The 21347-nt window shown below is 39.8% G+C and overlaps 1 protein-coding gene across 1 annotated transcript in view; it reads left to right on the top strand.

Moving 5' to 3' along the window:
* Positions 1 to 21347, top strand: part of LOC124280109 (mitofusin-2-like) — a 357012-nt gene that overhangs the window by 308579 nt on the left and 27086 nt on the right. The window contains exons 8-12 of the mRNA XM_046716000.1: positions 9635 to 9788; positions 17374 to 17441; positions 18174 to 18295; positions 19169 to 19295; positions 19686 to 19784. Of these exons, the coding sequence (XP_046571956.1) occupies positions 9635 to 9788; positions 17374 to 17441; positions 18174 to 18295; positions 19169 to 19295; positions 19686 to 19784 (570 nt within the window). The remainder of the gene's footprint in view (positions 1 to 9634; positions 9789 to 17373; positions 17442 to 18173; positions 18296 to 19168; positions 19296 to 19685; positions 19785 to 21347) is intronic.

The following is a 21347-nucleotide window of genomic DNA, read 5'->3' as shown; positions in this document are numbered from 1 at the left end:
ACATCTTGAATATTGCTTCTCAAACTTCCTTAAAGGTCACATGCAACGTAAAACACAACTTTGCAGATTCTGATACCTTTCGGTATGGACGTACCGAAACAAATCATCAAAAATGCAATTTCAAGTTATAAATTTAATAAATAACGCGATGAAAAAAAACACGCGAAATCGGAGTTCAAACGATTCACTAATTTTCCCCCGAAAATTTTGGGGGAAAACGGGTTTCAACAGCTGGGCTGCGCTCATTGCATGTGCGCAGTGAAATAGGTTCACGAACTTGGAAGCGCGCTGTCTGGTGAATACTCGGTCAAGGCTTTGGTGTGAGCTATTTTCCTAATGTTTTGTTGATATCTCACAGGCGCGAGCTTTTTATATGTTATGACAGTAAATAAACTGTTTATATAATTTCATTTATCTATTTCACCACATGTTCTTCTTACCGAGTCACTTTCTCAGTTCGATACTTAAAAGCAATGTCATTATTTAGCGTTGACAGAATTTCTAACTGTGACATAGATATGTCGTTGTCACAGACAAAACTCAATGTCTTGTTTTATTGACACCTGTGTGTCTGCCTGCCTGTCTGCTAATGACAATATTCAATACACAACTGCGATCACTGACCACATGCAATTTGAACTTAACACCAATCAGGCTATACACCATAAACAAAACGCATTGATTTATGGCCCGAGTTCGGTCTCTGTCACATTATGTGATTACACAGACAGGCAGGTGTGATACTTGAACACATGACATGTTATGATGTCTGTTGATTGCAAAATGTTATACACAAAAAAATGAGCATGTATTTACAAAACCCAACATCTCTATATATACACACACAATGAGCCGTGAAGGCGGGCATCTGCAAATGAACCAGCCGTTACACTTGAGTGCACCCGCTCTGACTGGGTTCGGTATCCCGGCTGCTTCGTTTCGAGGGAGGTAAACCCAAGTACAAAATATTGCACTTTTGATTTGCAATTATACGCTTATAATTTTGTTTATTTGTTTTTTCATAATCAGCAATGCATATTATATGTCATGAAGAAGTGATAATTGTGTTTTAATTATGTATAATTTTTGGGTTGCATGTGACCTTTAAGTGGCATTTAGAAGCTTGTACCACCATACTAGGGTCCGGCGATGGGAGTACCGATCTCTAATAGAAGCAAACCTCTAATAGGCGGAGGTATTGTCATCGTGATGCTCTTGAAATCAGCTTCACAGCCTATCATCTCACGTCCATCTCACTAAATTTCTTAATTTAGACAGGTGCCTCCAACGGTGCCTTTTAAAAGTTTTTTTTGTATAACATTACTTCCAAAGTAAACGATTGCAAAGATTCTCTCACCAAGTCTGTCAAAAATATGATCCCCCCTCGATCACAACGGAAACTTTTGACTAATTCATTGTAATCGTAAAATGTTAAATGTCCTTATGTTCTGGAAAATGTCTGAGGTGCGCCATTTTGTTGAGTTAAGAAAATTCTTAGGTCGACTTAGGAGTCCTCTGTGATGACTCCTAACCCTTTGCTCACTCTAACAGTAAAGAGGCTTTATAACTAGATCTTTAAAGGGCAAGTTTACACGAAAATTAACCTTTTGTCTTGCACTTCTTCTACATAAAACCGTTGAAGGACCTAACAGGATATTACGTTTTTCTTCACTATTAGAACAGTCACTGCCTTGTCACTAAACACTTCCTTCAAAGGGAGGTTCGAACTCAGAATCTGATCCACTGTCAGAAGGTACTTGCATCAGCACCACTACCATCATCATCTGCAGCAGCAGGTTGGAGCAAAACATCACGAAAAATTGCTTCTCAAACTTCCTTAAGTGGCATTTAGAAGCTTGTATGATGAAGAGGAACACTTTTATGGATAGTCAACTTCTTTATTGCAGTGGATGCGACGTTTCGGTGTAGATCCTAGCACCGTTATCAGCAAATGATACACAGCATCTGCACAAGGAGAAATATATACATGACGCAAAATAATGAGTTATGATGTGGTTGATCTATTCACCAATGTACCAAGAGACAAAGCCCTAGCCATCATTAGAAGAAAAGTTGAAGACATCAGCGCTAAACCTAGATACCCATCTCACAGTAGAAAGCATCACCCGCTACATCTATTCCTATATAAGTTCAACATACTTCACCCGGTCTGATGAAATCTACCAACAAACCCATGGTCTACCTATGGGATCTCCTGTCTCCCCATCATCACAGCGACCTACATGACAGAACCCGAAGACAAGACCCTCCTCACCTTACCCACCACACCAATATGCTGGTTCCGGAAAGAAGACGACATTTGCTTGTTAACGGTGTTAGGATCCACACAGAAACGTCGCATCCGCTGCAGTAACGAATTTGTCTATTCATAAAAAGTGTTCCTCTTCTCAAACTTGCTCACCGATTCATCTTTGACTGGCACTTACTATGCAATGTATTCATAAGGAAGCTTTATCAAGTGGCGTTGTCTGGAAGCTGAGTGGGGTGACCGGGCCTCAGAGGCCTGGCAAAGCAGTTAATGCAATAATATTTTCTTTTTAAAATTAATGGTAATTATTTCAAAATAATAATAATTAGTATATGTCAAGACATAGGAAATGTAAAAATGTTTATCTCACTTTTTAAGCAGAGATTGTCTGATTGTTTGAACCAAGATTGGCATCATACTGTTTCACTTTTGAGCAAATGTCAGACATACTGCCAATTTAAGACAATGTTGCAAGTTGAAAGATATCTGTCCTTAGACATTCCATGGTATTACAAACATGTTTTAGCCAGTTCAGATGTAATTACTTCAAACTTGCAACTGAAACAGGGAGGCATAATAATACACTGTATAGACTTTGTTTATAATGTCATAGCAAAGGCATGTCATTAATTGAAGATGAATACCATCTATTGATGGTTTGTCAATGGTATAAAGATGCAAGAATTGAATGTTTTCACCATACCTATGTTAGAAACCCATGTAGGGAAAGTTTTGTAAGACTTATGTCATGTAAGGATGAAAATGTTTTGATAAGTATTGCTAAGTTTCCGATGAAGGCTCGTAAAATTAGAAATGCATAAATTTCAGTAAATATTCTACACATTAAGATCCATATGTTACCTGTGCAAATTGAGGATATTTTTCCTTAGATATATTCTTCAGTATTATAAACATGTTTTAAGCTAGTCCAGATATAATAGCTTCCAACCTGCAACTGTAACAAGGAGGGATAATACACTGCACTGTAATAGACTCTGTTTATATTGTTATAGCAAAGGCATACCAGTAGTTTAAGATGAATACCATTTAACTGACAATGTTTAAAAGATGCATGCGATTGAATGTTTTCCACCATACCTATATATTGGTAGGCAAGACTACAGAATACCGGATACCTTCCGCCATCTTGGAAACTTATTTTAGAACTGCGCACAAAATGTGCGCAACTGAGTTCCTTAGTAACGGCGTTTTGTTTATGTTGCATACTCGACATTACGAGCATTAGGGTTTAGGGTTTAGGGTTTAGGGTTAGGGTTAGGGTTTAGGGTTAGATTAGACATTAGATATGATGCTTACCTTCACAGAACGAAATCGTCAGCACTGTCGTTAGCATCGGGTTGCAGGGAAGCGAAGCTCCAACTCCCAGAATTCCGTAGGTCCGTTTTTTTCAAAGGCGCATATATTTTTTATTTGTGATAACTTACCTTTCATTTTAAAAATCGTTGGTTAGTTTTACTAACCGGAAGTCATCTCAATCAATCCGATTTCAATGGTTATTTTTCATTTTAATGCTCGCTTATTGTTTCGAATAATATAGCTCGTGCTTCCCTATAATAGGAAGTGCGCGTGCTAACAAAGAATATGGTTGGTAGGTATCCGGTATTCTGTAGGTGTACCTATTGGTAACCCGTGTAAGGATAGTTTTGTTAGACTTGTCATGTAAGGATGATTTTTTATATGTATTGCTAGGTTTCCTGATTAAAGCTTACAAAGATCCACATGTTTTCTTTGGAAAGGTTTATTATGCCTGTACATCGTGCAAAAATGTTTCCATAATTTTCAAAGGCAATAATGTAAAACTGTTACTGGTTTTACCAGCATCTAATATAATGTAAAATTATTCTGTAATATGGGCCATGTCCTTATATACTGAAATAAAACTGCCTGTCTGTCTGTCTCTGCCTTCCCTCTGCCTCCCCTGTGCCTTGTCTGTACCATCACATGCAAATAACGACGTCCGTTCAGCATTGCTTCTGCGTTCTCGCCGACCATTGTGCCTTCCTTGTGCATTCATTGGCGTTCGCTCTGCCTTCTCTCTGCGTTCTGTGGCGACTGTTCAGTATAATGACTTCAGTAAGCGTAAACAATGAACTGCGTTTGCAAAAAGCTTCTTTGCAAGGTCAACAAGCATTGTTTTTCAGCCATTGCCATCTTAAATAGAAGGATGAATAGACGTAGAAGAAGAAGAAGATTGAGAACCCTGTGGGTCCGCCCATGGTTGATGCAACACAGACGGTTGCAACTCGAGGACTACAACCAACTAATGCAAGAACTGCGTCTAGAAGATGAAGGGTCATTCTACAATTATCTGAGAATGGAGCCAGCGCTTTTTAACGAACTCCTCCAACCGGTTGGCCCAAGAATCGCCAAACAGAACACGAATTGGCGAGCATGTTTTGAGCCTGGTTTGAAACTTGCCGTAACCCTCAGGTTCCTTGCAACTGGGGACAAATACCCAAGCCTCCAGTACCAGTATCGTGTGTCACGCAGCATGATCTCCATTTTTTGTGCCTGAAGTTTGCAGAGCTATCAGAGATGAATATAAGAATGAAGTTGTCAAATGCCAGAGGAACTCCAAAGAGTGGAAAGCTGTTGCAGATGACTTTCAGAGACTTACCCTGTGCACGTGGAGCCATTGATGGGAAACATATAGTCGTGCGTTGTCCACCAAACACAGGTAGTTTCTATCACAACTATAAGGGATTTTTCTCTCTTGTCCTTGCATTAGTGGATGCAAATAATAATTTTTTATGGTGTGATGTGGGTGGTGTTGGAACAATGTCAGACAGCTAGATTTTCAATGAATCTGAACTGAAGACGTACCTCGAAGATGGCACAATAAAGTTTCCAACTCCTGAGTCATTGCCGAATGATGACCGTGACATACCATTCTTCCTACTTGGGGATGATGCATTTGCCCTCAGAACCTACATGATGAAGCCATATTCAACCAGGGCACTCACCAACGAGCAACGTATCTTCAACTATCCTATCTTTTGTTGAAGAAGAGTAGTTGAAAATGTGTTTGTCATTTTGGCTTAGCGATTTCAACTTTCAACGATGCAGCTTGATGCCTAATTCAGTCCAGGATGTGATTGAAGCAAACATTTGTCTTCACAATACAATGCGAGACCGATATGCAACGCTACAGAATGCTTGACACTGAAGACGATAACCACGACCTCATACCTGGAGAATGGAGACAACAAGCAAATATACATGATGTTGCACACGTAGTCGGACCAAACCGAGACACACGAGCAGGAAAACAGTTGCGAGAGTATCTGAAGTTGCACTTCAACAATACAGCTGGATCAGTTCCATGGCAAGACTGTATGATTTGAAGTGTTGTGTATGGAACTGAATTGCTATGCGGATGGAATTGTTTGATGATGTTCATACTGCTATCATTACTCAACATTAGTCTTATGAATTCATTATGGATATCTGGATTTCCAAATAAAGTATCAATATTGTTTGTCTTCAATTTTGTTCATATCTCAAAAAACATTGTCAGCAGTAACATTTTCCTGTTGGCCAATGTTTTTCGGTAATTCTTTTGGGTTTTGGCCTTTCGTCTAGTGGCATACCTTCTTGGAGGCATGGTGAGACGTCTAATGACAAGCTCGGCAGTTCTCAAATACCGTGGACATCGGCAGTACAAGACCTATTTATATATAATCTGGAAAGGCAGAGCGAACGCCGTGATTGTTCAAAGGGAAGTGCTAGTCGCTGAATTAAGCCAGAGTGAATGCTCAACGAACGTCAATGGATGCTCGACGGACGCACAATGAAGGCAGAGAGAAGGCAGGGGCAACGCCGCAGTGTACGAAGTTTTTATGTGGCGTCCTTTCGCCGACCGTTGTGCCTTCACTCTGCGACCTCGGCGATGGCTCTGCCTTCGCTCAGCCTTCCATTCGTCCTGTTGTCAATTCACCATGACGGCAACCGCTCTGCGTTTGTTTTGAGCATGTTCAATACAGTCGCCACTACAGTGGCGTTCTGAGCCGTTCTTGGCGTAGGCTCTGCCTACTTTCTGCCTTCATGGTGATGGCTCTGCCTTCTCTCTGCGTTCTTCGTTCCTCCTTTGAGCGTTCAATGGCGTTCCGAACATATTTAGAATGCAGAGAGAAGACAGAGCGGTCGCCGTCATCTGTAAAGGGGCTTAACCGAACAAGTGGCTATTACCGAACATAATTCCATTTCCGTATGTTTTTCTCAACTTGCTGGTCGTGACAGCTTTTTCTGGGTGTGTAGCTTCAGAAATTCTTGAGTACCTTCCAGCAGACTGTCGTTTAAGATAAAAAATATAAATCGAAACAATAAGAAAAGAAATAAAATTAAATCAATTACTCAAATTTCAGTTACGTAAGTCAATGTTAGCTGATACTAAAAGTGCCACAAAAGGCCAAATGTTTATTGGTCTTAGATAATCGTGTTTGCTTGGTCCTATAAGACCATTGATATGATATTTTAAAATAAACCCAGTAGTTTTCATGATAACTTGCCTCTTCAACCTAAAAAAGAACGTACATAAAAGTCAGTTGATACTATTGATCAAGTAATAAATCCTGGGCCCCGTTCCACAAACAATCGTAGCGCTAAGTTGATCGTAACTCCCATATACATTAACCTAAATTTACGACTGTCGTAGCGCTACGATCGCTTTGAGGAACGGGACCCAGCAGATCTTCAATTTGTGCAGAACACTGGCGATATGAGGAAATTGTTGCAATTTAGTTATCTTTTAAACCCAAATAAACAAATCGTGAAAACACTATCGATCGATAGATAAATGTTAAGATATTTGCACTAATGTAAGTCTTTATTTTTTTTAAAACTTGACAAATTTTGTCTTCAACCAAATGACGAGAGGTTGATCGAAGTATCGCCTGTAATGTAAAAGTAAATCGTGAAATATATTTATCAGATATTTATATGCAAGAAACGTATCTCTCTTTTTTTCAATGCAATTGTTATTTTTATTTCACAAGATACTGAGGAAGTGCAAGTCATGTTTGCTGCTTTTTATACAGGAATAGTACTTGATTATCAGGGTTATCCTGAACAGACTTTAAGTGACCAGTCAAATAACAGTTGTGACTAATGTTACCATGGCTTATTCTGAATTTGGGGACGTATTTTGTGTCAGTTACATCCTTGTTAGAATTTCAATTTGACGTCAATTTGTTCTTTACAAATACTATCGATCAAGGGACTCTTTTCTCTTTCCTCGTTCCTGTTACTGAACTTTTCATAATTTGTCAATTTTAGTAACAGGAACGAGGAAAGTGTTAATCAACCTTCTGTACACGATTGGAAACAAACGATAATGCGTCAAAGCAATGCCATTTCGATCTCAGCTACATTTATATAACACACCTTTTGTTCGGAATAGCCCGACATGGCTATTCGGAATAGCCTGATATGGCTATTCGGAATACCCTGACAAGGGTGTTCAGACGAGTCGACAAAAGTTAAAAACAATTATGAAAATTTGATGATGTGAAATATCTATTGTTGTTGTTTATTCGAACAACCAATTCTGAAACATTGTCGATGAACCGTGAATCGCTGAGAATGTTTTTGAAAACAAGAACTTTCAGCCATATTGCAGAGTGTTTATAAAAACACGTCCCACCTGTGTCGGTTATGTTTCGCCCATTACATCCCAACTACAATTCAATATCAGCTTCTTTATACGAATCCCTGAATTCCTCATACAGTTCACAATTGTATGACAAATGGTCTTTGTCACCAATAGCAAGTGTCTCAGTGAAATCTAGCGAAATATACCAGAAGAGTAAACGAATGCCGCACTGGGAAAGGACCACATGTTTGGAATGTAAACAAAGCCAAGCTCAGATTTTACACTGTATTATTTTCTCATACTGTGAGAGATCCGTTCGTCTACTTGTATACACGGTACGTAAGTCCCAAAACATTTGAAGTAAATTAAAACGTTCCACTGTTTAATCGTAGAATACGTGTTCTTTTAATGTATGGCTACATTTGCTAAATTGCTAACGGATGAAGGGGTGGTGTAAATCCAGCTAGGGTCCATGCAGGAAGCAAATGTGCTGTAAGTCCCCATGGTCCCTAGTATGGTGATCTACCTTCCGTTGTTAGCAATCTATAGCCTGATTTTATATTGTATTGTCATGTATAGTTAAAATATTTTAGATTGAAGTACTAGTTTTAAATTTATATCTGTGATAATCAAGTTGTTTTACTGTCCTTCGTTGACTGAATTTTATAATTAACCTTTAATTGTTAACATATTTATAACTTGATTTCCTGCAATCTCCAGCGGCTGAAGGTATGGTGTAACTCCAGCTAGGGTCCATGCAGGTAGCAAAGGTACTGTTAGTCCTCATGGTCCCTAGTATGGTGATCTACCTTCGGTTGTTGGCGATCTATAGCCCCTTTTTATACTGTCTTGTTCTAATTCGAAGTCCAATTTTAGAGAGATATGCTAGTTATATTCTTAATACTGTGATATTCTAGTTGGTTTTACAGTCCTTCGTTGACTGGTTATTTATAATCTGCATATATTTATGTTCAATTTGAAACTTGATATAGTCACGATATGGCTGAAATACTGCCGATGTGACTTAAAATCTTAACTCACTCACTCACTCTCACTTGCTCATTAGTTTTAGAACATGCATGGAACGAAAGAACGAAAGTTTTCTTCCAAATATCCGGTGTACTCGTGTCGGTGAACACGCTTTTTAGTGAAAGTCGCTTCCCGATAGTGATGTCATGTGTATGAATGAAAATATGCATGATCAATCGGCCTGCTGCTTATATTTTCAGTTCTAATGCTTCTTTCGTATTTTTACACACTTTTTTCATGTGATTATTTTCAATATTAATATATTTTGCTTTGGGACTAGACAGGAAACCAGTCAAAATCAATTGGCACCAATTACGTCATAATCAATGGGGGATAACTCTGACCTGTTCAGTGCGGCAAACAAAGGTCTCATAATGGCATAACATTTAAGCACTTATGTTGAGGGTTATACCTTCATTGTAAAACCAATGAGTGTATATTTTCAAGTAGATCTATTGATATAAACTAATTCAAAATTCCATTTTGTTTCACAGAAGGGAAAAATGTGATTTTTTCGTGTACACTTCCCCTTTAAGAAAATTCTGAAAGAAATTCTCAGTATCTTCTACACTTAGGAGTTACTCTTTATTCTGAGAAGTTTTTTAAATACGACCCCTGGTCTCTTTCATCCTCAAACTGGACACTCAGAGTATCTCTGTTAAACATTTAGTAGTAATACAGGCCAATGTTACTCAGGATTAAAATATGATGCGTCTCTTTTGTAGATTAGGAGGCAACATATGAAGAGGAGTATTGCGTTCTTAGTGGACGAGCTGAAGGTGTGTGACAGGGAGACAGCCGAGGACCGAGTGTTCTTTGTGTCAGCTTATGAGGCCCTGGTTTTCAGGCTGCACCAGGACATGAGAACGCCTACCCCCAGTAAGCTGTTGTCATTTTCACAGTAGACACTAGACTGACATCCTGTTAATACATATGCCTGTTTTCTACACTTATTGACTGGATCTGAACCAGTATAACATGGTTTCGTTGGATTTAATTCCAAATTTCTTGTTAAGAAGGGCTGATAATTACCCTCAGACTCATTCTGAACTGTAATCATAAGATATGCTGCTAAAACAGCTATCAAGTCAGAATACACCCAAGAGCCAGAGATATTCTGTGCACAGATAGTGATAAAAATATAGAGAGGGGCTGTCACTTCAAACAGTTGATGGCAGTTGAGTACAGGGTTTTTATCCCCCTCAATGCGTTTTGCGGGGGGTATTAAAATGTACTCCGTCCGTGCACATTTGTCTTTTCCGGAGCATAACTCCAAAACCGTTCAATATTTCTTCACCAAACTTGGCACATAGATAGATCTGGTGGTCTCCTGGTGCCTTTTGGTAGTTTTGGATTTCTGAATAAAATATTACTTGCGTTTCCATGGCAACAAGTTTGACTTAGACTGAAATTGGTCGTTGTGCTCTTTTCCGGGAGCAGAACTCTAAAAGCGTTCAATGTTTCTTCACCAAACTTGGCACATAGATAGACCTTGTGGTGAATTGGTGCCTTTTGGTAGTTTTGGCTTTCTGAATAAATATTTTTGTGTTTTCATGGCAACAAGTTTGACTTAGACTGAAATTGGTGGTAGTGCTCTTTTCCGGAGCAGAGCTTAAAAACTGTTCACTGTTTCGTCACGAAATTTCATACAAAGGTAGGTCTAGTGGTGAACTGGTGCCTTTGGGTAGTTTTGGATTTCTGAATAAAATGTTTTTTGGTGGTTTTTTGTGTGTTTCCATGGCAACAATTTTGGCTTCAACTGAATTTGGACTTTGAAACCTTTCAGTAATCTCCTTCCACTTAGCTATATACTCGCCAAAACATTTGACATAATCATAACTTGTAGACATATTCATAAAGAGTATTTTGCCATTGCGGGGGGATATTGATGACTTTGTCTTCTTGTTATCCTTATATATCCAGCATTGTCTTGGGGCTCTGTAATATGTGGCTAATAATTGCGTAAATATGATCTAAAAATCTGAAAAATGGGGTATTTCAGCTGCTCAGTATCCATGTGCAAGATGAATGTTTGTTGCAGTGTTGCTATGCGCAAATCGGCTTGGTTGTGAAGTAATTATTGTAAGATAATAATGATGAAACACAGGCAAACTGTAGCGCAAATAGGATTCCGCAACAGAGAGAAGAAATGAACAGTCTTCCTTTATGCTTCGCTCGCATACAGGAAGATAGGTAATTTTTCTCTCTGTTGTGCAACCCCATTTCCACTACAGTTTGCCTGTGGATCAAATTACATGCACACCTGAAGGTAACAGCGATATATTCGTCATGATGTTTGATGTCAGTTTTGAATGAGTGAGTGAGTTAAGATTTAAAGTCACATCAGCAATATTTCAGCCATATCGTGACTAAAACAATGTTCTAAATACATAATAGGGGTGGTGGGGTAGCCTAATGGTGAACACGTTTGCTTGTCACGCCGAAGACCCGGGTCCAAATCCCCACATGGGTACAATGTGTGAAGCCCATTTCTGGTGTTTCGCGCCGTGATATTGCTGGAATATTGCTAAAAGCGGCGTAAAACAACACTCACTCGCTCTAAATTCATAATAAATACATATAATATATAACACCTGTCAAGAAGGACAGATTAATTACTAGATTTTCACAATAAACTAACCAGAATATATTTATTAGTAGAAAACGTTTTTGGACAATACAATGAAATATGAACAACTAAGGTCAATGGGGACTTACAGGACCTTTGCTACTTGCATGCACCCCAGCTGGATTTACACCATCCCTTCAGCCATTGACGATTATGCTTAAATTTAGCCACAAATTAAAATGACAATATTCTACGATTAAAAAAATGTGGTGATCACGGGTGTAGGTTCTAATATGGGATAAGAAGTGGTGTCACAGATTTGTTGCGTGCTGCCTTAGCAGCAAGATCGGCCATTGTGTTCCCAGAAATGCCAACATGGCTGTGTAACCAACAAAAGACGATGTCGCATTGGCCAGTAGCAAGCTCATTATACAATTCAACAATTTCAATTAAATCGGGTTTGTTTGGCAGCTTTTGGACGATCTGGATAATTTAAGGCTTGACTCTTGGTTACTGAAGCATATGTACTGTGAGTTCAGACCTCTTTCCAAGTTGTTTTGGGTAAACTTTATCTTCTATATTTCCATTTGCTCTTTCCAAATCGGACACTCTTTGGAGAATGATGAATGGTTGCCTGAGCAGTTTGTTTTTGAAAATCACGGTTACAATCTTCTGTTGTGTGTTTTCTTACCACAGTGAGCACACAACAGACAATGTGCAAGTATTTACATCATGTCCATACTGTTGGCATTCAAAGCACCTGAGCAGCACCAAGGATACCCGGAAGACATATTCAAGCAGAATAATCAAAAATTAATTATTCCACCGGATTAGCCCATGAGCTACTGTCTTTTTGGACACAGGACTCATAGGGCATCATAAATTATTAAATTGGAAGTATACAATCTAAGTGTAAATATATGTTCAAGCATATTTGAAATATACTACCCATCAAAAGTTTAGACTTACTTAAAGCACTCACTATATGTTATGTATGTATGTGTGTGCGTGCGTGTGCGTGTGTGTGTGTGTGTGTGCGTGCGTGCGCGTGTGTATGTGTGTATTGTTGCATCCAAGATGAATTTCTCCACTAACATCGGGGAACCAACTGTAAACCTTCAGCAGACGAATTGCACGAGGGAAATGCATTAAATTACTGAAAGGCATGTGCAAATATCGTGCACGTGAACAGCTGTGTTTTGGTGTAAATTTTGTGAAGAATTCGCCAATTTTCACTGACTTTAATCATTTACAGTGATGTCCGGTAATTCCGCGCACCTAAACACATCGATCTTAACACGGCAACTAACGTCTCTTATTTATTGTGGTTTATGTGACTAAACATGCTGGTGTGCATCATATTTATCTAGAAATATAAGTTTTATTGAGGACTATAAGCTTCTATCGTTGCATTATACCATACGGTTGACCTTACCGGCGTTCTGACGACATTGCTTGCTGTCCAGTAATTCTGCACAGCAACTGATGTGGAGATCCGAAGTATGTAAACGTATTAGGGTCAGATTATTTTCAAAAGTCACTTCATCAATGTAATTACCAAATTTGAAAACGAATAATTTGGGCGAAATTGGGTTTCCATAGATTTTCTGAAACGACAAGGCTTTGCCTAAGATGTAAAAATAGATTGACCTACAAATGGCTGGGATGCTCGCTTTGCTTACCTTTAGTGATTAAAAGCCAGTCCCTTGTAGAAATGTCTCGATTTCAAGCGTAAATGTGGTAGCAGACGATGTTTACCTTATACGGAAGTACGCTATTGTAGGTGCAGGATTACCGGACTCGCGTGTATTGTACTCTCACGACAATAACCCTTTCAGCGTTACAAATTTGTTTTCCAACACATCAGTTCATATGTAAACAATACCTTCAAACAATATGGAATATTTTACAAAATCTAGTTTAGAGCAGTTGACTGAAGTGGCTACATTTAGACTAGTCTAAACTATTGATGGGTAGTATAGTTTCTAAATTTGTGTGCTAAATTATACATGCACAGGGCTTAGCATGACCAGCCGATTGATAGAACCAGGCCCATTCTACCACCCGTGTAGGTGAAGTAGGGATTGGAGTGGTGTTTTGGGCAAAGGAACACTATTCCTGGAACTCCTGCCCTCCACTGACACAATGGCGCAACCCACTGCAAACAGGTTGCTCAATTTGGTCGCCTCTTACGACCAGCAATGGGGTGTTGTGGGCGCATTCTACCCCGGGTCCACACGGGGGAAGAGCTTTTAGCATTACCCAGCACTCACCACAAGGAGCTTGCTCTTCGCGAGTGCCGATTGCCAAGTACAAGATGGAATGGAATGGAGTATCCGACGTACGCGAAGCTCTACGACTTCGTGGTGTGGTCTACCATACAGTATGGCGCAGCAATCTTGGGAACCTACACACTCTCTACCATTGATGCCGTACAGAGACGAGGTATGTGCTTCTTCCTTGGACTCGTACGCCCACAACAACCCCGTCATGGGAGATATGGTGTGGATAGCAACATCTATATGACAATGGGAACCAGTGTCTAGACGCTATAAACGGTTATGTCTGATCTTATGTGAAAGGCTATCATGAAAAAGGTTTAGCTGGGCCACTAGAGAAGCAATAGGAGAAATTGGAATTTCAGGATTCTTGCAAAGTATAAACTACATTTGGAAGACTTTCCGATACAGCGTGTTGCAAGTGAAGTGAAAACCAAAATGTTTCAATCTTTCCAAAACGAGTGGACAACAGTGATCCGACGTCATCAAGGTACCCGAGGTACCGGAGTAACAAGTTACGAATCTTTACAGTAGATTCACAAGTTGGAATTCGTCGCTGAGACATTCGCCATTATTGCCATTGAGAGAGTACCGACGTCAACAATGGTCGAGTTCAACCAGTCGTCATCTCTCTGGCCAACTCCTATTCAGAATCCAGTGACTCCGACACTGATGAAAACTTATTCAGTCTCATAAAGTGATGAATCATATACTGAACAGCAAAAGAAACGCAAGTCTGGCTTTTTGTCAAGTTTTTGAATAGAAGACAACCCAAATTATGTCTAATCATTAATTCTATAGAAAACACTGTCAGTTTAACAGCTAAAAGTTGCTGTTGACATTGAATTGCAATAAGTTCAAATTGATCACAGTCCGTCAAATGGAGATACCCCTGAACGCGAAAAGTGACAGTCTCTTTAGTAACGCGTATAGCCACCTTGAGCTTGCACACAGGCCGTGCAACGTGGCCTCATTGAGTTCACTAGAGTCTGAAAGAATGCCTGAGGCAACTGGTTCCGCTCAAACACCAATCTCTATTCCAACTGTGCAAGTGTGAGTGGCTGTCTACCTGCAGCAATCCTCCGTCCAATTTCGTCCCAGAATGTTCAATGGGAGCCATATCCGGGGAAAGAGACCTTAATGTTGTTTTGAGCCAGATAATCCATCGACACCCTTGCTGTGTGAGGGCTGCAATCGTCGCTGGCGTTGTTGACGTGCCAAAATTGGCTCCCACATATTGCCTTCGGCAGTGGATTCCAGCAGCCAATCGCCTAATCGCTTGGCACTGCTCCCCTTGACCCAAGAACAAAGGCTGCTGTTACTGTTGCTGCTTGAGTTCGGTTCCTTAGATGAGTGACCCGGATGAACCGATCTTGCGCATGAGTTGTCACTCGTTGCCATCCGGTACGGGGACGATCAGCAGCAACCCGCTTTGCAGATGACGTTAAGCAAGTCGTGTAGTGGTGTTCAGATGACAGCCCAATTGTCTAGCTACAGCGGTTGCAATGCTACCTCCGTGTAATTTTCCAATGGCCATTCCCCTCTGCTCAGTCGTTAGTCAAGGCATCGTTTGTGTGGCGTGTACACCTCCTAGTGTCAATACTGAACTGCTTTTTGACACAAACCTTTATAAAGGATACCTCAGAGTGAAATGCATGCTTTTCATCCATAAACTTCGATACACGTGCTGAAATTATGGTTTTGCTGCACTGTTGATGTGTTTGTGCGAATGTTTCCTATGGACGTCAAATTGCATGACATCATCTCATATGGGATCATTACGTCACTTTACCATGAACGTTCCATAAACAGAAACGCTTACCTTCATGAGATTTCATTTTTTCGAAACTTCCGTTTCTTTTGCTGTTCAGTATACTTGAATCATCATGTGATATTGATCACTAAGAAGAACCTGTTCACCGCTTGCTATAGTGTACAGTACACAACCCTGTGCACTTAAAACAACCCACGAATCCGCTGGTATATGACCAGATGGCGGCCACATGAATACATGCAAACACCTAGTTGCGGCAATGTGCAGTGTACTTGGACAAAGTACTGTGACTATGTGCTCCAGTCCACCCAGTTGAGATTGATAATATGATGTGCTGTTGAGAATCACATCCAATGATCGAGGAAAAATACTAGCGCCTGCTACTCTCCACCCTGATGGTCGAGGGATGATGGATAATTAGATGATCATGCAATGAAGCGACATAACAGTAACTGAAGCGCTAGTAAAATCAATTAAATGACAGTAGGCCTAACTCTAAATAGATAATTCAACCCTCACTCTTTGTCGGCCCTGTGGCATCAGCCCGGCTCTGAAAGATGCGATTCTAATCCTACTAGGGAACACATTTGCACATTTAAGTTGATCTTTGACGATATTTTTCAATTGATTTCAAACACTAACATATCATCTGAATTTGAATGTTGATGTTAATATAGAGTTAGGAAAAAGTAGAACTGGGGAATAGGTCTTACTTACGAAAAGTAAGACCTGGGAGCAAACAAAACCTCAAATGCGGTTATTCCGGGAAAAGACGCTATAGTGAGAAAACAGCCTTCAGGTTTATATATATGCAAATCAATTCTGGAGGTTGGGGTTTGATTAATGTGGAGTCTCTTCATGATAGAATTTTTATTGTGTACTTTTTGCACATATTTATTTATTGGATGATCCTCGGGTGATGCATGTCAAGACTCATGACAAAGCAAAGGAATTCCACGGCTATTTTAAGCATGCCAAGGTTGTTGGACAGAATGTGAAATTTGAGGTTGATTTTGTTGATGGCAATGTAGTTCTGGACGGTACAGCGATGGGAGTAAACCAGGTGACGTCCTTCACCAAGTCTGCCCACATTCGATTATTTGTGGAGAAGCTTTCTGAGGAATCATTGCATCGTGTGTACATGCAGTGTGTGGAACAGAACGGTAATTCAACCAACTCCTTCGCCTGGATGAAGTCGGCTGGTCTGAAATGTGAAACTGAAGACTTTCTTTTCTGCTGTCCAGGACACTCTCGCAATCGCCTAAATGTCATTCTAAATATTTGCATGAAATGTCGATTGTGCAATGAATTTACAGAGACTTTCCAACGACTCGTCAGTGTATGCCCTTCTTTGGCACAAACAGCACATCTTAAACGACATGATGACATGACTCGTTGCTTCTACTACCGTCTTCGCCATGCCTGTGGCTTTGACTCCCTGACCCCCTGACCATGTCCACGGCGTCATGGAAAATGATGCTTTCAAGCTTCTGTGGAATAGGCCTGAGAAGAATTTCACAAACAAACCGGATGATGTCCTTTTAATAAGGCCAATGAATTTATTTATATCATTGAATTTTCTGACCCTTTTGACAGCAATGTGATTGGCAAGACTCAGGAAAAGCATGCTAAGTATGCAGACTTCGTCTTCGAAATGTCTCGCTTGCATCCAAATTACACTGTCGTCAGGCTCCCCATTGTTCCCGGTGCCCTTGGTTTGGTGTGCCCACGTCTTGACAATATTTCTTACGTAAATCATCTTTTTTATATTTGTTATCTTCTTCAGTTTATTTAACTTAACAATTGAAATTCAAGACACTTGTGAAGCCAACTATGTTGCAGGTGGTGAATTGCGGGTCGGGTATGAAAAACGACTTTCCGAATTTGACAAGTTTGAAAACCAATTTGAGGTAAGTGATTGTATACTTGCCACATAAAGAAACTGTGCATTGTCAAAATGTTATCCCAGTTGATAAGTACGATAACAATGTCAAAGGTACATACAAACTTTAATGGAGGGATCATGAGACCATAACAAGTTGGGAGAATGTTATGGACATAACGGGTATGTCCACCATCGGCATTGAGAACAGCAGTGCATCGACGACGCATAGTGCCTATCAAATGTGCAAGGAAGGCTTGACGTTGTGTCAGGATAGGCCGTATGGCGGACGTTTTGGTCTGATCCCGTGATGACGTAAACGTTGTCGAACTGTGTTGGTGTGGATACGGCGAAGTCCTGGGATGGTTCGGGCAGTCATCACTGCAGTCTGAAACCTGTGGCGAAGATGGTTCACCCTTATCCATCTGTCCTGTCTCGGTGTTGTTACACGTGGACGTCCAGAACGTGGCCGATCAATACGTCATTTGTGTTCTGGTACCTTATGTAAATTTTTGTATGCACAGTTTCTTTATGTGCCTAGTATACTTTTGTATTTCTTAGTTTTGTATCTCAGTTGCTACCTCGGGTTATGTTAAGTTTCAGGTGCTTGTTGTACGACATGCCTCAGTGGATCGGGAGTTCAATCGAAAAGGGAAAATTTAGTCACACTGGGGATTTCTTGATATAAAAATAGTTTCAGTATTAATTGAAATGTTTGCCAAAGTATTTTTAAACACACAGCTTACTTCTTGCTCGTTAGCAATGCATCTCCAAGTCTGCTGTGAAAACCAAGTTTGAGCACCACACTGTGAGCGGCAAATTCATCACATCCGATGTCAGGGGAATCATGGAGCAGGCATATACCACAAGTCTACAGCTGAAGTAAGTCACACATTATACTAACACTACACAAAGACTCACAATAATGCCAAGAAGAGTGACTGGAGTGACAGACTTCTGCCTATACTTCATGTCAGTACAACACTTGCATCCCTGTATAATGTGTGTACTCAAGATATTTAAGTCTGTTGGCTGCAAGCTGGTCTTGTGCACATTTTTTAAGGATTTTACTTCTTACTTAACGGAAGACCAAAAGATATAGTTAAAAGTCAACGACTTTTTTACGTTACCGTGCTTCTATAAGTGAATGCATCCTCGATAATCTCCAGGGTATATGTTCCGATAAATCTCCACAACTTCCTTGGATGCATCTATGTCTCGGCCCAATAATTTTATTACCTCCCTTTACTGGCTCCGCATTCTCACAGTAGCCAATCAGCTAAGCCGCCGTTACAACCGAGCTTGCCAGTGTCAACAAAGATAGTGGTCGCAGCCTCGAAGGTCTGTTGGCAGTGCGACTCAGACTTTGGGGGAAGTCATACAGACAAATTGACAGATCTGAAACTTTAAAATATATATATGCAAGAACGCCTTCTACCTCTTTCAGAGTACCTCTTCATCAATTGTGTTGCCAAGTTTAATCGGTTAGATAATTTAAGAAGCGAAAGTGAGTTGTGATGTCTACGCTCAACTTCCCAGCGTAGACATCTGATTGGATATAAAGCCAGCCAAGGGAGCCGTAGATGCATCCAGGGTATAGTGGAGATTTATCGTAATGTATACCCTGGAGATTATCGAGGATGGAGTGGATGTTGTGAGACATGAATTTTGGTTATTATGACATTGGACTTTGTGAAACATAACAATAGTGGAAAGGAGGTACTGTGGACAACATTTTGGCTCCTATGTCTCTAGAACTGATCAGGAAAACAAGCGACAGGAGCGAAATAATGAACTGGTCGCCATTGAGAGGGATCTTTTCTCTCTGGACAATAACATTGAGACAGAGATCCCGACCATTGTTAAAGATGTGCTGAGGGAGGTAAGGGCATTTCAGTTCTTCTGACGTCTACTCTGTAGGGTTAGAATAGGATTCTCAGGAGGGTTAGAATAGGTCCTGACCTGCTGGGTCAGAATAAGTCTCATGCGATACAAATTTGCTTGAACAATGAGGTATCTTATTTGATCTGATGGTTAGGCTTTGTTTATTGTGTGTTTTCATTCCATGGCGGCAAGTGAGTTTGACATTATAATATTAATGCCAACCACATTCTGTCCTAGACTTTAATATTTACAGGCCTTTTAAATATGGAAGGCATACTGTTTACCTGACATAAAACAACATTTTGTCACTGAACATTTAAAGGATTACACTTTGGAATTTAAACAACTACCTTCATGTTCAATTTGTTAAGTTCCACCAAATATACAGGTCAACACAGCGCTGATGAAGGAGACCGGCCGCCTGTCTCGCCTAGTGAAGGAATATGACCAACCCTTCCATGCTGACAATGTCAAAGATTACAAGAGGGTGAGCACAACGACACACAAAATTGTATCTCAACCCAAACTGTAATGCTCATTTCAATGAGTGAGTTAAAATTTAAAGTCACATCGGCCGTATTTCAGCCATGTCGTGACCATTAGAGTTCCATATTAAAAGAAACCAAATCAGTATAAATACCTGTCAACAAAGGACAGTAAAATAGAAAAACAGAAAATTTAAAACTAGCACATAAGCCCTCTCAGGGCGACAATAAGTCTACACTACTTCAACCCCCTTTGAGAGTACTGCCACAAACGATCTCAGCTATCAGATGTGTTCTCCAAATATAAAGATCCTTCATTATATACCAAACATATTGATAAAAAATACAAGTAAACGAGAATGTATGCTAGAAAGATCATTCGTGGTTAAAACCTTGAAATAGTTATCCCTTGTGATGGAAAAATCTACACAATCAAGCAGGACATGCTTGATTGTTATTCTGTCATCACAAGGGATACAAAATGGAGAATCTTCAACTTTTAACAAAATATAATATTCATGGATGTAACGAGAATGGCCAATGCCCATGTGACCTCGGCAGCTTTTACACGTGACATCCTTACATGTGTACATCAGACCAAGCAACTGACATTGTTATCGTGTTCACTTAGTTGATGAAATTCACCATACACCAGTCCTGAAGAACAATCGTGTTTCTTGTCATCACATCTGAAGACAAACTCATGTCCACAGATGTCAACAAATCCTTAAAAATAATTACTGAAAATATAATCACTTATCTCACATACTTTAGATTAAATTTGATAATTAATTTCTTGTGGCCTAATGGAATCTGATAATCAGAATGTATTTGTTTCTCATGCGGTAAACATACTACTCAACTTTTGACACGGAGATTCTGTTGGATGTAGAGTGAGTTATTCAGTCCCAAATCCACATGAACAATTTATTGAATAACCCGTTAGGTATGAGTGATTACTGAAAATAAGTCAGTTATATAATTACAGTTTTATGGTTCAAACTCAAACAAATATCCAAAAGATATTACACTGCATGTTTTATCCCATATGGGTAATATTGGTTGATATTCCCAAATTTGAATTGGTGATTTCTCAAGTCAGGTTCATAAGTTATGAATAATTATCCTTGCTATTGATATGGCAGAAAGATGCTTACCATTTTGATGCTTACCATTTGACACTGTATAACAATAACTCTAAATATATATGTCCTGGTTATGTCTATGAATTTGTTAGTACCACAGATTATGGGATTCTCCGAAAAAGTCTTAACGCCTGTTTCATTTCATGCTTTCCTAACATGCAGTGATGTTACTTGAAAAGCTGTTTCGTCGATGTTTAAACTTCACTCTTTCAAACCCACTATCAAAAGCTATACTCGGGACTTGATGCAAAAAAGGTGGGACACTCAAGTAGGAAGAAACAAACTCCATGAATTGAAGCCAACAATCGGTTATACCTACTTGGGTTGCCAGTCAAGACGTGATGAAGTAATTTTACGACGATGTCGTATTGGCCACAGTCGGTTTACACATGACTATCTGCTAAAAACAGATAGGGATGG

This window comes from Haliotis rubra, unplaced genomic scaffold (genome assembly GCF_003918875.1).
Source record: "Haliotis rubra isolate DU_JTF1 unplaced genomic scaffold, ASM391887v1 Scf260, whole genome shotgun sequence".
NCBI lineage: Eukaryota > Metazoa > Mollusca > Gastropoda > Lepetellida > Haliotidae > Haliotis > Haliotis rubra.
This window is presented reverse-complemented; position numbering and strand designations above follow the sequence as displayed.